At 35.1% G+C, this 14,274-nt stretch overlaps 1 protein-coding gene across 3 annotated transcripts in view; it reads right to left on the bottom strand.

Moving 5' to 3' along the window:
• The window catches only part of LOC114945579 (kin of IRRE-like protein 1), a 652,455-nt gene that overhangs the window by 631,674 nt on the left and 6,507 nt on the right, over positions 1 to 14,274 (bottom strand). The window contains exon 1 of one of the 3 annotated variants that reach the window (XM_085484862.1): positions 5,921 to 7,800. The exons of the other annotated variants lie outside the window; for them this stretch is intronic. Within the exon in view, the coding sequence (XP_085340988.1) occupies positions 5,921 to 6,008 (88 nt within the window). The 5' untranslated portion in view covers positions 6,009 to 7,800. Of the gene's footprint in view, positions 1 to 5,920; positions 7,801 to 14,274 lie in introns of those variants that run through there. 3 annotated transcript variants of the gene reach the window in all.

Genomic DNA, 14,274 nt, shown 5'->3' with positions numbered 1-14,274 from the left:
CGACACGCGCAGGCTGCCGCTCGCATTTTCGAGCGACGTAATTGCCAGCTGCCAGATCGATAAACTGACAAGAAAATTTGGAAAATGAGGGAATTTCCGGACATTCGAGGAAATTTACGAAACGAGAAAGCCATATCTCTTCGCGCATTAATCTATCTAATATATTTATATACCGATATTGTACACTGAAAAAAAATATTTGTACGGAGTTACATGATTATTCTGGGTTTTTCTCCGATCCAGCATAATCATGTAATATATTATAGATATGTGTAATTTCGTATGAAATATTTTTTTATATATTTTCAAGATTAAAAAATAACATACAAAATGCTAGTAATATATAAATACTGTGAAATAAAATGGATGAATGCTTATGGAATAAAGTTCTAATAAAGTAAAAATATTAAATTTAATATCTCAAGTGACTTTTTGTATAAAAATAGTAATTTTACGTATATTTTACATTAATCAGGGTGTCCAGCAGACTCAATGAAAAAAATTCCCTGACTTTTTCAGATTTTCCAATATCCGAAATTAATTTTTCCCTGACTTTTGAATATTATTTTTTTCAAATATATAATTTGCATATATCTATATGATAAATTAATTAAATGTTAAATCATGAAATTCTTGAGATATTCGAAACAAGCATGTCATCATAAACTATTTAAATAATCACCTTTTTTATTTATATCAATTTTTTTAGTTTCATCTCTACCAAACACACTAAAATAAAATAACACGACGATGAAAATATAAATTAACGAACAAGCTGTAGATGAATCGATTTTTAAGAATAAAAAATTAGCGTGCTGGGAGCCAGGAAAAGTTTATATTTATTTCATAAAAAATTTCAAATTATTGCCTGCCTTTTCCTGACAATTCAGATTTCCCTGACCGCTAGACACCCTGTTAATGTATTTTTACTTGAAAAAATATGGGGAAAAATTAAGTAATATTTCCAGCTTTGAACAAGTAATTTCCATGTAAAAATACATAATTTTTTTCAGTGTAACCATGATCTGCCGATATGATCTCTAATATCGAGTGTGAATGGAGGGTTTCTTCAGGGGTGGCGACATTTCTCCGCCCCGTATCCTTAATCTTTAACGCGTAACCAGGAGAAGGCGAGTTTAATCTCGCTGTGAACACCGAGTGCGGATTAATAAACGAGAGCTGAAAGCGTCCATCTGCAGCGACGACACGGAGAAGAGACCTGCGGGAAAAGCTGCGACGAGAGCGACTGCGACATATCCTTCTAAGCCCTAAAACCGTACCGTGAAAGTGTCGGCGCCCCGCCAGTATCCAGAGAAACGACGCTAAAGTACTTGCAGAATCGCAGTACGTGTCCGAACTTGCCCGTTCCGCCAGTTTTCGCCAGCCCTCTCAAGTTCCTAAACTTGGTGGCGAAGCCTCACCTATTATAGCGGCCAAGTCCCAGTCTGTCCGAAACCAGTTCGTCCACGCACACCAGCGCGGTGTCCTTTAATATATTCGCGTGTAACGTGTTCGCTGGCCGTGTTCGTGTACCCCGGCTTGTGTTCGTACGCGTGTTCCAACCCTCCGCCGTCCTTTAAACACAAGGTCTGTTCCTGTCATAAGACGAGCCGGCCGTTTACATCGATCGACGTTATGGTGATCCGAAAAGCGATACGAAGAAGGGAAAAGAACAAACGACTCGGTGTTTCGAAATCAAATTATGTAGATGATCAAAATTAAACAGGGGTTGTTAGTTTCATCTTCTTATAACGATACAGGGGGATGAAAAAATATTAATGTCGTTTTTATTAGTGGAAAATATTCATCAAGTTTCATGTTTTTTTTTTGTCTGAAATTTGAGAAAAAAATAAAAACGTTATTTTTACTTGCCTCTTTAGAAAAACATAACTCCTCAGGGAAGGATGTAAGAGTATTTAAATATACCCTGTATATGTATAATTTTTCTTTTATAATTCTACTAGAAAATTTAATGAAAATTAATCGAGGAAAAATAAGAGAAAAATGATTTCAATTTTTATCCTACGTCTTCTCTCTCTCTCTCTCTCAAAAAAAAATTTGATATCTTAGCTGTGTCAAAATTTTTGTGAAAAAAGGACATATACAATAAAAAGCAAAATTAATATATTTTTAATTATATATATATATATATATATATATATATATATATATAGGTAGAGAGAAAGAGAGAAAGAATTAAAAGCAAAATGATTTCCTCTCGATTAATTTTATAATATTAAATTTTGTAGAAGAATTAAAAGAAAAATATGCGTTATACATAATTGAACTCTTTAACAGAGCTTAAATTGATAAAAAGTGTTATAATATCGATTAGTTTTTTTTAAGTCTCTTAAAGATAGACATAAAGATAGACCGATAAAATATTATCAAGATTAAAAAATATAGGAAAATGTACATATGAGAAGCAACTTTGTGCGGCGGAAGTAAACGAAACGCGTGAGCTAAAATTCAATTGAATCCCTTGCCGTTTTCACCGGAAATACGGATAAGCGACTGGGTCGTCGTCGATCTCTTGTGATCACCGGAACGGAATCCCTAGACCTTCCTGCCTGATTGACGGAGCGGAATATCTTTGCGCTTGAATCGCAGCGGCTTAATCGAATTCTTGGCGGTGAACTTGTTTAGCATCACGGGACTACGTCAATTGAAGACAATTGGCCAGAGTAAATGTCAAGACGCGTATTTATGGGAAGAAAAAATGTAAGAAGATTTCGAGATCGCGCTGTAGCTTCGTTATTAAAAACTTTCTTTGCCTTCGCATCAAGGGATAGAAATAAAAGAGAAAGAGGATAAAATATGATGTTTTCTAAAATTAAAAATACATTCCACACTTCCTTTCTTTCTCTCGATGGAAATTTCATTTTCGTGTGATTCTTGGCTCGATATTGCAACGCGATAACGCAGATTTGTTGACGCAAGTTGCGCGACCGAAAGGGCCAGTCAAAGCGGAAATTATTAAACGAGACTTGCTTCTCTCCCTCTATACTCGGTATATTAACGATATTGCTACTTCTTGTGTCCCTCTTTCGCGTCGAGTGAAAATAAGCAGCGGAAAAATTAATATCGCAATCAAAGTCCAGAGAGAGAGAGAGAGAGAGTCGGAGAGAAATCTTAGGATGCTGTCACATGGCAGTCGGAGTTTCGGAAAAGTACTAGAGTGGTGATCAACTAATCAGAGTTATTTGAAGAAATTTTAACTTAACGTTTAATAAAAATTAACCGGGATTGAATTTTTATCTCTATAATAATTTTATTGTTAATATACATATAAATATATTCAATCAAAATATTTTATCACATAAAATAGTTATCATATTGTCAAGAATAAAAGTTGCGCGTTTGTCAGTCCGGTTTTTCTATTTCAGAAATTAATTTTGATAGTTTTCGACGAAAACAATAATTAATACAATATAAAAATATATAAAAATGTGAAATTTGTATGTTTATTACAACAGAAAATAATAAAGAAATTTCCTAACTTGAAAAACTATATTTGAGGTTAGAATAGCATTCCGTTTTCCGTAAAAATCGTCCCATGGGGAGCGAGGTTTATTCTAGTATACTTTTCCGAAATTTCGGCTGCCATGGGACAGCACCCTTATACAAATAATATATATAATATATTCGTGAGAAATTTGATTGCGCGTTCGCGCGTTCCAAAGGCTTTACACTAGTGGCGCCAAGTATAAATAGCGATCGTGAAAAATGCAGGTCGCGTTGCTATTCTATGCAACGACTTTGAGAGAGTTTGAACTAGTTGGTAGTAGTACAAGTACAGTGTGCCGACTAGTATTCCCCGCCGTTAAATGAACGAATGTCATTGAGCCACTTTGGGAATAGACGTATATGTATATATGATTAAATCGATCTCGTTGACGAACGTCAAAGAGAGCCGAGGCGCGCTCAAGTTTATTCTTTAAATAACGCGAGGTATACTATTGGAAAACGATCAAATGTGAATAACTCATTCCTACAAAGTTTTTCCGCTATACCTCATTAAAAAATATCGGCATAACTCTACCCAGCCCTTTAATTAACTTTCAATTTGTACGGATATATACACGCGGCGGGAAAAATCCATATCGAAAGATAAAAATAGTGTCCTGCGAAATTCTCTGGTGTGATTACAGAAGAAGAAGAAGAGTTTCAATTTCGCGAAATATATATATATATATATATATATATATATATATAAAGCGAATTTGTGCTCGGCATTTAACATTTCGTTTTCCTTTTTACTGCGCCAAGGAGCTTTCGCAATTGTGTCTGTGTGTCCGAGGAAAAGTTGGAACACGGGCGATATAATAAGGTCAGAGGTTTCCGCGACGTTACTTATGTCGCGTCCAAACCCAAGCGCGACTGCCTAAAGGTTTCATAAAAATAATTGGACGCTCAGTGGAACGGGAGGAGACAGAGAAGAAATGGCACAACAAATTTAACCGGCGTAAGGCTTTCTTGATACGTTTTTCCCGCAATATTCCGTATCAACAAAGTGATATCGTATCCGACCGACAAAGAGAAAACGGTAGCTTCTTATTTCGCACGTAATCATTCACTATGGATTTGCGGAAATGTCTGCCGTAGATCGCGCGGAATCATAAATTCCACGCCGCGCTTCCCGTATACAGTTTTACATAGTTTCGTAAATGTTATGCGCTATTGTGCAATTTTTTACTTTACGATTTCAGTAGTTACACGGGGAATTAATTCCTGCGAAATAAAATACGGGAATCAACTTCGACCCTTTTATAATTTATTACATCGAAATTTCGAAATCTGTTATGATGAAATAAAACTGTTTGCAAATGTTCCCACACTGTGTGTGCAGATTTTAAATTAATCATTTATTTAGAAATTACGGTTAATTATGTAATTAATAATTACGCTGATACGAACAATTTATATAATAATATCGATAAACACATATACAGGTCTGTGAATTAATTTCTTCGTAGGTATATGTGTGAATATTAAAAGGAAGATTGAATCCGGTTTTCACTAGCCGGAGAGTTAACGATTTCGTTCGGGGAAAAGGAAGAAAAAAAGCGGATCATTGATGCCGGAAAGCGATCGTCCACTTGTTTTTCATTGATTGGACCCGAGGAAAAATATATATTTCGCATCCGTTTCTCGTCACGACATTTTCTATCATGAGAGACAGACGAAAATAAAATTGAAGTCTGCCGATGTACCGGTATAAAAGTTTAGTTCTGTCTGATATTCTCTGCAGAATAGGACGAATGTACATAGAAAACGGGATAAAAGTAATCTCAGTTTGTATAAACTTTATAGGAATACACAGAAAGATAGAGATGAAATGAAATAAATTTTATATAAAAATCAAATAATAAAGTACCGTTCGTTGAAATATAAATTTTATATAAAAATATAAAAAAATGTATATATACTTTTTTCTCCCCCCAAAATATCACATATACATATACATATGTATATACATACCTATATATACATGAGGTATTAAATTTTCAATCAATGACACATATATGACGAACATTAAGAGAACGCTCGAATAAATCGAAAATGAACTTTTTGCTAAATCGTTATTCATTTTGCACCGTCGAACACGTCGAAAGTTAAATATTAATTGATCGACGTACATAAAATCGAAACAATTTGTCGCGTTTATAATACATACCTATATAGTTTTACATTCGCGCAAAATCCACGATCGAGGTATCGAGCCGCGTTACACGTTGCGGCCAGGTAAAAAAAAGTCCAATGAAAGAGGAAAACGGGCGGGGAAGAACACACAGAGGATACGACGCTAATAATAAAACGCGCAACCATAATCTCGTTATACACATACATTCGCTCAAACGCAACGATATGCGTTTCAACGCGGGGTAAAACGCATGAAGAAACGTGCAGCGAGACCTACCCGATTTCTCGTCGACGGTACCGCTCCCAGCAACGTACGAAACAGCCTTCATTAGTCCGAGAAACAACAACAACACTACACTCCACATGTTCCCTCGTTATTCGTCGCGCAAATACTCGTCACGAAAAAAATTACTCGCCCCCTGGACGCAAGGGAGATATATATATATAGATATACTGCACACGTGCACTCTTTTTTTTCCTCTAGGGAACTTCCCGGAACACGAACACCACAACAGATTTTTTTCCCAAGTTGAAGCGCGTGTGTCCCGAACCGGTTAAGTCATCTTCACGCCATCATCATCATCAGCTGGGCCGGCTCCGTCCGCTTCTGATCCGAGTTGGGAACATAAGAAGAAGCGAATCCTAAGGGCTGATGGGCCAGAAAAATCGCTGGTGACTTCCTATGCTGGGCTATTGGGTTTTTCGAGATGCAAATCCACAGCGACCCGAGGGAGGTTTTTCTTCGATCTGGCCGCCGGACGCATTCCCCGTCGGATATCCGGTTCCGTAGGCAATAAACGGCGCCTTGTTTTTCGTCTTTCTAATTAAACACTAATTAAAGCACCCGCGGCCTCGCGCATTTCCTTCCCTTTCTCTCCTCCTCTGTTCTTCCCTACTTCCGCCCTCTCTTTCTCGCACCCTCTTTTCACCACCGTTTTCGTCCGTTATTAAAGCGCGCGGTAATCTCCGAGACGGCGGAAAATCTCCCGCACTTCCGGTCTATCCAGGCGCCACCGACGCTGATCACCCGCAATGTTCACCATGGTATGCTGCAATCCCCGGTGACCATGGAAGAAAATCCTCTCCACTTCCGGTCCGCGACGTTTGATCTTTACCGAGGATTCTATAGGTACTAGAGGGACCGATACACACTCCGATATAAATTGAATTATACGTAGATTTTTATTGCACGACACAATCGCAGTAACACAATCCCGGTTTCTCTCGATCCGTTCCGCTAATCGCAAAATCGACGCTAATCTGATTAGAAGTACGTCGAGTGATCCTCAGGTCGGATAAAACCGGTTTAGCGATTTACGGGGGTGATTTAGCGAGGAACGTCAACATGGTTTTTTTCATTCGATAAAACCGGACAAAGATTGAAGACGCGGGAACGAGGGCTTTCAACTTGACAATTCTGGTTCACCGGCCCCGAACACGAGTTATTGTGTTATCAAGGATATGTGTAAAAACCGAAGGGCCGCGGAGATGTTCAATCACTGACGGGCCACCGCAGATTTCGGGCTTTCCTGGAATCGGTCCAAGCAACGACCGAGGCGACGCATGAGCCTCGCAATCACGTTGGAGCAGCAATGATTGCGAACCACCTGGAATCGATTCTGGGTCAGATTGAAGAAACGGGATGAATTCGATCACACCATCATCGCGGGTTTGTTCTTTCTATCGATCGGAGAGATCGTCCGGAAGTCGACGAAAAGTCAGGGAATCCCCCGATGATTATCATTCATCTCCTTCTCGTGATCCAATATGTATCTTACAAACGCATTAGAGGGAACCACAACCACGAAATGACAGATCGCACAGACGCGTTTGTCACGATGATAAACTTTCATGTAAAAGAAGGATATGTGTATACTCGAATCTCTCCGCCAATTATAATTATGTTCCTATACAAGTATGTCCGGTTGACATGTGCGACACGTGAAATTCGACAGAGTCCCTTAATCGAGTGTCATCCGTGACATCCCGTAGAGAAGATGATGATGATCTTCGCAGCGCGATTACACCCCTTATCTCCCGGTGGTTTGCAAGCGGCACCAGGAGACGCGCGATAACCGGACCACCCCTCGCCGACGCAACATGACACACCACCACTGCGGAGGGGGAGAGGGGGGTCGAACACGTGGTTCTCGACCGACGGCGGACGGCACACTGACGGAAAAGACGAGCAAACGGCGCGGCGACGGACGCGCAGCCTGCAAAGCCTCCCGAGGAGGTGGTGGTGGAGATGGTGGAGAAAGAGGGTGCGGGGTGAGAAAGGGGTTTCGTGCACCACCACCACCACCACCATCAACATCACCACCACCACCGACAACGCCACCACCACCACTACTACTACTACTACTTTCGCCGCCACCATATAGGGAGGATACAGAAAGGGATGTCCGTTTCTATATCTAAGGGAGCGCGTACTCGAATAATGCACGTCGTCGGGCTGGACACAGAGGTGAAAGGTAATGCTCGGCTAGATGTGTGTCCCTTTTCCTCCTCTCTCGAAACGTCGAGACGATATTGCGACGAGAAGCGCAATATAAAGTGGCCCGACAAGTGTTTACCGGAAAACACCGGAAGTTTCATCCCCTTTTATCGCGGATATTTTATTCGTCGAGGATAACGAGATGCGGAGGACTCGTGGTCAGTGTTTGCTGTTATCTAAAGAAAATTATATAGATGATCATCTAGATAAAACTTTGGCGTCATCTTATCTTTATATGTATCCCAAGTAGCAAACTGACGTCATTCGATGTCAAAATGACGTTAAATGCTTGCTACTTGAATAGATAAAAAATATATATTATCTATGACCGGTATTCATAGTTCAATCTTATATTTAAGATCGTCTTAAGTCCGAGCTTAAGACGCCACGGAGCCATTTGATTGGTTGAACAGAATCTTAAATCAACCTCCGACTTAAGACGATCTTAAATATAAGACTATGAATACCGGCCTATATCTGTATCTTAGATGTACAAAAATATGATCTTTACTAAATTATCTAGAATATAATTTTCAGATAATTTTGGTTCAGATTCATAGCACTTAAATAGTAGAACTTAAACAGTAAGCGAGAAAAATTTAAGAATAAAATTATGAATACATATATTTTTTATAATTGCGTTTACATAAGCAGTCTTAAAAATTAATATCTAAAAAATTATCTAGATGAATCGAATATAATTTTATTTTTTACCTAGATATATTTAAAACAAAATTATCTTTATTTTATCGAAGATAAATTTACATATTTTTATCCTATCTTTATCTAGCTAATTTTAAAATCATCTAAACACAGAACCATCTGATAAACCTTGTTATTCATCGATACGAATCGACAATATCGATATGGAACAGTGCGTGCATTTATTTATGGAATTCTCAGATGCGTTCTCCAGCGAATGTTGAATTTAATAGACAAATAATTACTATTAATGTGAATCTTGCTATCAGTAAATGCGCACTGATAATTGGCTGTGCCTACATAACGTGGCGAACCTTCGGGGGATACTGCAATAGAGATATCTGTTTCTATTTCTAAGTAGAATTTGTATATATGTATATTATTACAATCGATGAATATATAAGAGATGCCATATAATGAGATTTATCAATTATATATATATATGTATATACAATATACATGTATACATAAAATATATCTAATATATAAATATGTATAAAAATATTTATGCATATATATATATATATATAAATATACATGTACAATTAGAGATAAAAAGAAATAAAAACGCGAGAGAAAGGGCGGAATGGTGGCACTTGATTATTTATTATACAGAGCGATACGATGCAAGAATAAATGGTTCAATTTATAGTTGTAAAATAAACGACCAACGTAAATTAGGCGGGCCGCTGAAACTGTTACGATATCCATATAATTAGCCGTACCGTATATAATATTTGCATATTACTCGAAACTTCTGCACGGAAATGCGCGATGTACGTATGTTACTACTATGTGCGATACAAAAGGTCAAAAGCATTGCGAAAGGTTACCAAGGATATCGATACACGCGCGATATTTCATAAAATACTGAGACATATAATAAGAAATTAATTATTCCGATATATTGAATTTCAATTAATTATCCTATGAACAATGCAAAAAATAATTTGAAAAGATTGACATTAAAATAATTATTTATTCTCTGTAAATTTGGAGAAAGAAATTCTATGGTGAAATAGCTGAGATAAAATTGTTTATTAATTTTGCTGAAATTTTAAATAATTTTGATTTAATTTTCTTTAATCTTTAACAAGAGTTTTACCTCGATATTCCATAAAAATAGAGAAACTATATATCATTTTCCTTGTTTATTCAATACATCCAATTCATCTGGAATATATTCGATCTTTGTTTATCCTAGATATTACCTAAATGATTATTTCTATGCTCTTCGTTTTGAAAAACAAACTGTCCGAGTTAATATGGCATTTCTTTCACGTTCAAGGTTCAATTTACTTTGCAATATTTAACGCAAATATTTGCGTTAAATTTACCAAAAGCATCAATAACGCATATCATATGTTAAACTGTATACGATAGATATATTACACTGACGGTAAACAGCACACACGTGTTTATATATGTGTACCTTTACATTATAACAATACACACGGTTGATTAATTAATAAGTTAACGTGCGACAAACTAGAAAAGTCCACCCCCAAAATTTACACGCAATTCGTTCAACCACGATTAACCATAGAACTATATATATGTATATAAACATATAATATATATATATATATATATATATATATATATACAAATCAGTGCTTAGATGATTTTAAAATTAGCTAGATAAAGATGAGATAAAAATACGTAAATTTATTTTAGATAAGATGAAGATGATTGTGTTTTAAATATATCTAGATACAAGATAAAATTATATGGCGATTCATCTAGATAATTTTCTAGATAATAATTTTTAAATCTGCTTATATGTAAACACAGTTATAAAAAAATGTAAACTATATAAAAGGGATATAAAAATATATAGTATGTATTCATATTTATAAATTTGTATCGTTTACTGCTTAAGTTCGACTATTTAAGTATTTTTATGTACTACGATTCTAAACCAAAATTATCTAACAATTATTCTAGATAATTTAGTAAAGATAATACTTGTTTTCATCTAATAATAAAATGCAGCTATGGATAATACATATTTTTATTGTCTATATAAAGATCAGATGACGCCAAAGTTTTATCTAGATGATCATCTATATAACTTTATTTAGATAACAGCAATAAACACTGCGTATATAATATATAAATGTGCATAAAAATATATATGTATATTGTCCAATTGAAGAAATAAAAAGAAATAAAAACACGAGAGAAAGAGCGGCATGGTGGCTCCCGAAAACGTAGAATAATAATTTAAATCGACTCGTAAGATTCGGCCAATTTTCACACGGGCGTTAAATCCGAGAGAGCGCGAAAAGCCCGGCCATTCCGCTCAACTCCTGAGGGTGGCTCTTGATAGTCGGGTTAAGATGCTTGCGCGTACCCGCTCGTCCGTGCACGAGTGCTTGCTTTCGGTTCAGTGTCGAAGACGGTTTATAGTGGTTTAAGAGGACCAGGAGGTCGCGACCAGGAGGAAACAGGGTTGACAGGAGGCGGAACGGGAGATCGAAATGGGGTGAGAGACCTCGGGGCGAAAGAGGCGGATGAGGAAGCAGATGCTCCCCAACTGGTGTCACGGATCATGGTCATCTTGAAAGCTCCTGAAAGGCGGGAATGCCACGAAAGCTATCTACTCCGAGAGAAGGGAATGACTCACTTCGCGTGAACTCGCCCTCTTTCTCGCGTGTGTATGTTCGCGGATATGGTGTGTAAATATGTAGAGGGGATCCCTCTTTTCCCGAGACGACGAAAAATGGCAGGTACTTTGCGGATGACGGTTTCATCCGGGGCTCGTTAACTCGTTTACTCGTGTCAACCTTCGTTTTCACGTTTTTTTCTACGTCCTTTCATCGACGTCTTCTTTTTTTTTTTATTATCTCTTATAGTTCGTCAATCCGACCAAATTATCACGCAACTGGAGATTACAAATAAAAGAAAAAGGATGTATTTTTGAAAAATATGAATGACAGAAGAATAGCAGAAATAATTGTTCTAACTTTCCCTCCCGAGTCGCAAAACATTTTGCGATTAATAAGTGTCTTTGTTAAATAAATGAAAATTTTAGTTCCTCCTAATATAAATTATACGAAAATAACATTATTTTTCTCTCGAGAATTATCCGCGTATTTTTAAAAGATTCATATAGCGTCGTATTAACTGTCCTCCTAAATTATATTCGCGCATCGAAATCTCGCAAAAACACACGCGGTATCCTATTTCATTACTGCTGCACGTACACAATATATGTATATATGCATCCGTTATTTTTACATAAATCACATTTAATTACTGTGGGACATGAGATTTCGTGACATCAAAAGAGGCACGAACACCGCGGCGGTTATCGTCTCGTGTTCACGTCGATCATCTCGTCATGAAATACGGTAGACCACTCGATACTGCTCTCGACGCGGGAATAACATATTTCGCGGAAAGTAATAAATATAATATGCCACTAATATTACGTGATGTCATTAAAGATCGCGCGAGCTTGTTAAATGCTGCAGCAATCGAAGAATCCAAACGTTCGACGACATGCACGTTCAACGACTTGGTCAAACATACACATATGTGGAAATTTTTTGCAATATTTGCCAACATTACACGATAGAAAAATGTGTGTCTTCTTGTTAAAAATGGTCCCCGTTAAAATTTTTGTGTCAATTTAACATATTACTGTTCTGTTAATTGAACTTGAATATTAAATTATTAAAACAACTAAAAAAATGTTAAAATAACACAATGTGCATCTATTTTCAATTTTACACAATAAAGATTTATCTGTTAAAATTTACAGAAAAAAATGTTGATTTTTTATTTTATAATATAAGTGGGGATAATAAAACCTAAATTAACATATTTTTTGTTAATTTTTACATTAAAATTATGTTAATTTTACACAAAATTTATTTTAAATTATTTGAAGTTTTGCATTTATTTTGTGTCAAAATATTAACACAATATTTGTGTCTCTATTTAACATATCCATATTATGTGAAATTAACACAAAAATTTCTGTGGACCGTTTGGGACATATGATACCTGTAAAATTTAACAGAAATTTTTCAACTGTGTATAGACAACGATTCGATTCAACATAGTTTATTTGTTTTAATTTAATAGCTCCTCCACGACAAAAGATCTGACTTAACATTCTCACTTCGAAAAATAATATAGTAAACATAAATTGTAAACAAAAAAATATGTCAGAGCTAATTACCAATTAATTGATAAAAGATACTGCAGAAATTTAGATTGCAAAAATATTAAATTTTTATAAATGCGTTAAATAGCACAGAATATTATAACTTTGGACATTTAATTAACAATTATAAACTCTAATATAATTATCGTTTTTAAAATCCGCTTTAAATATTTTTCGAAAATAAAGATGTCAACGTTAAGTTAGCATCTTCATTTTAATTTCAATTTCCTACTAATTGTCAAGTACTTAATTCAGGATTCAGAGCAATAAAATTATGACTTAATTGTGCCATGCATCTGAATATAATTCTTGTGGCAGCAATGCCCGTTATAATTTGTACGGATTCAATTCAAGCGTCATAAAATATTCATATATAGAATATTCTTCTCCTTCATTTAAAAATACAAATCAACAGTTTTAACCATTTAAATAATTAATTTTTAATTAAAATTTTATTTTTTTGATAATAATGTCAGGATAGAATCTCATTTCTACCATTTAAAAATACGGTTTGAAAGAGAAATCGATTTTATAAAATAAATTAACTTTATATTATAACTTTTATTTTACAATTACCTAATAATAAAGCATACAATAATATTGCAATGTGTTTATGTGTAAAGCAATGTGAAATTTATTATAAATAACCTATATAATTTAAATTAATTAATAAAAAATTGGTTTCTTTAAAATAAATTAATTATATATTATATAATTTAAATTTTACTTGCATTTAATTGTAGTAGAAAACTAAATGTAATAATTTGTAACGTATTTGAGTGTAAACCACTGAAAAATTTACCAAATGATCTATATGATTTAAATTAATGAATAATATTAGTATTACTAAGCAGCATTGCAGCTTTAACTTTGAATAGAATACGATGTATATGTGTATATGAGAGTGCTTTTAATTCCGAATAAAATACGACATATATGATCAAATAATAAAAATCGATCTGATATATATATTAATTTACAATATTGAAGCAATAATAAAAGTAAAAATCACAATAAGCGTTTGGAGATATTTAATCATATTTGAGTAAAAAATCTTTTATTTTGCAATTATATGAAGCTGTTTCATAAAATAAAATCATTAATGAGACTGGTTCATTAATGAATCTGTCTCTGATGCAATTAAGAAATTATTGAATATCGGACCATTAAAGTGTTTTACTGAAATCAATAAATATGTTGTACATTATATAGCATTTGACAATTCCCGTATGAGATTCGTATATAAATTAACTTT

This window comes from Nylanderia fulva, unplaced genomic scaffold, assembly GCF_048542155.1.
Source record: "Nylanderia fulva isolate GAGA-0341 unplaced genomic scaffold, ASM4854215v1 Scaffold32, whole genome shotgun sequence".
NCBI lineage: Eukaryota > Metazoa > Arthropoda > Insecta > Hymenoptera > Formicidae > Nylanderia > Nylanderia fulva.
This window is presented reverse-complemented; position numbering and strand designations above follow the sequence as displayed.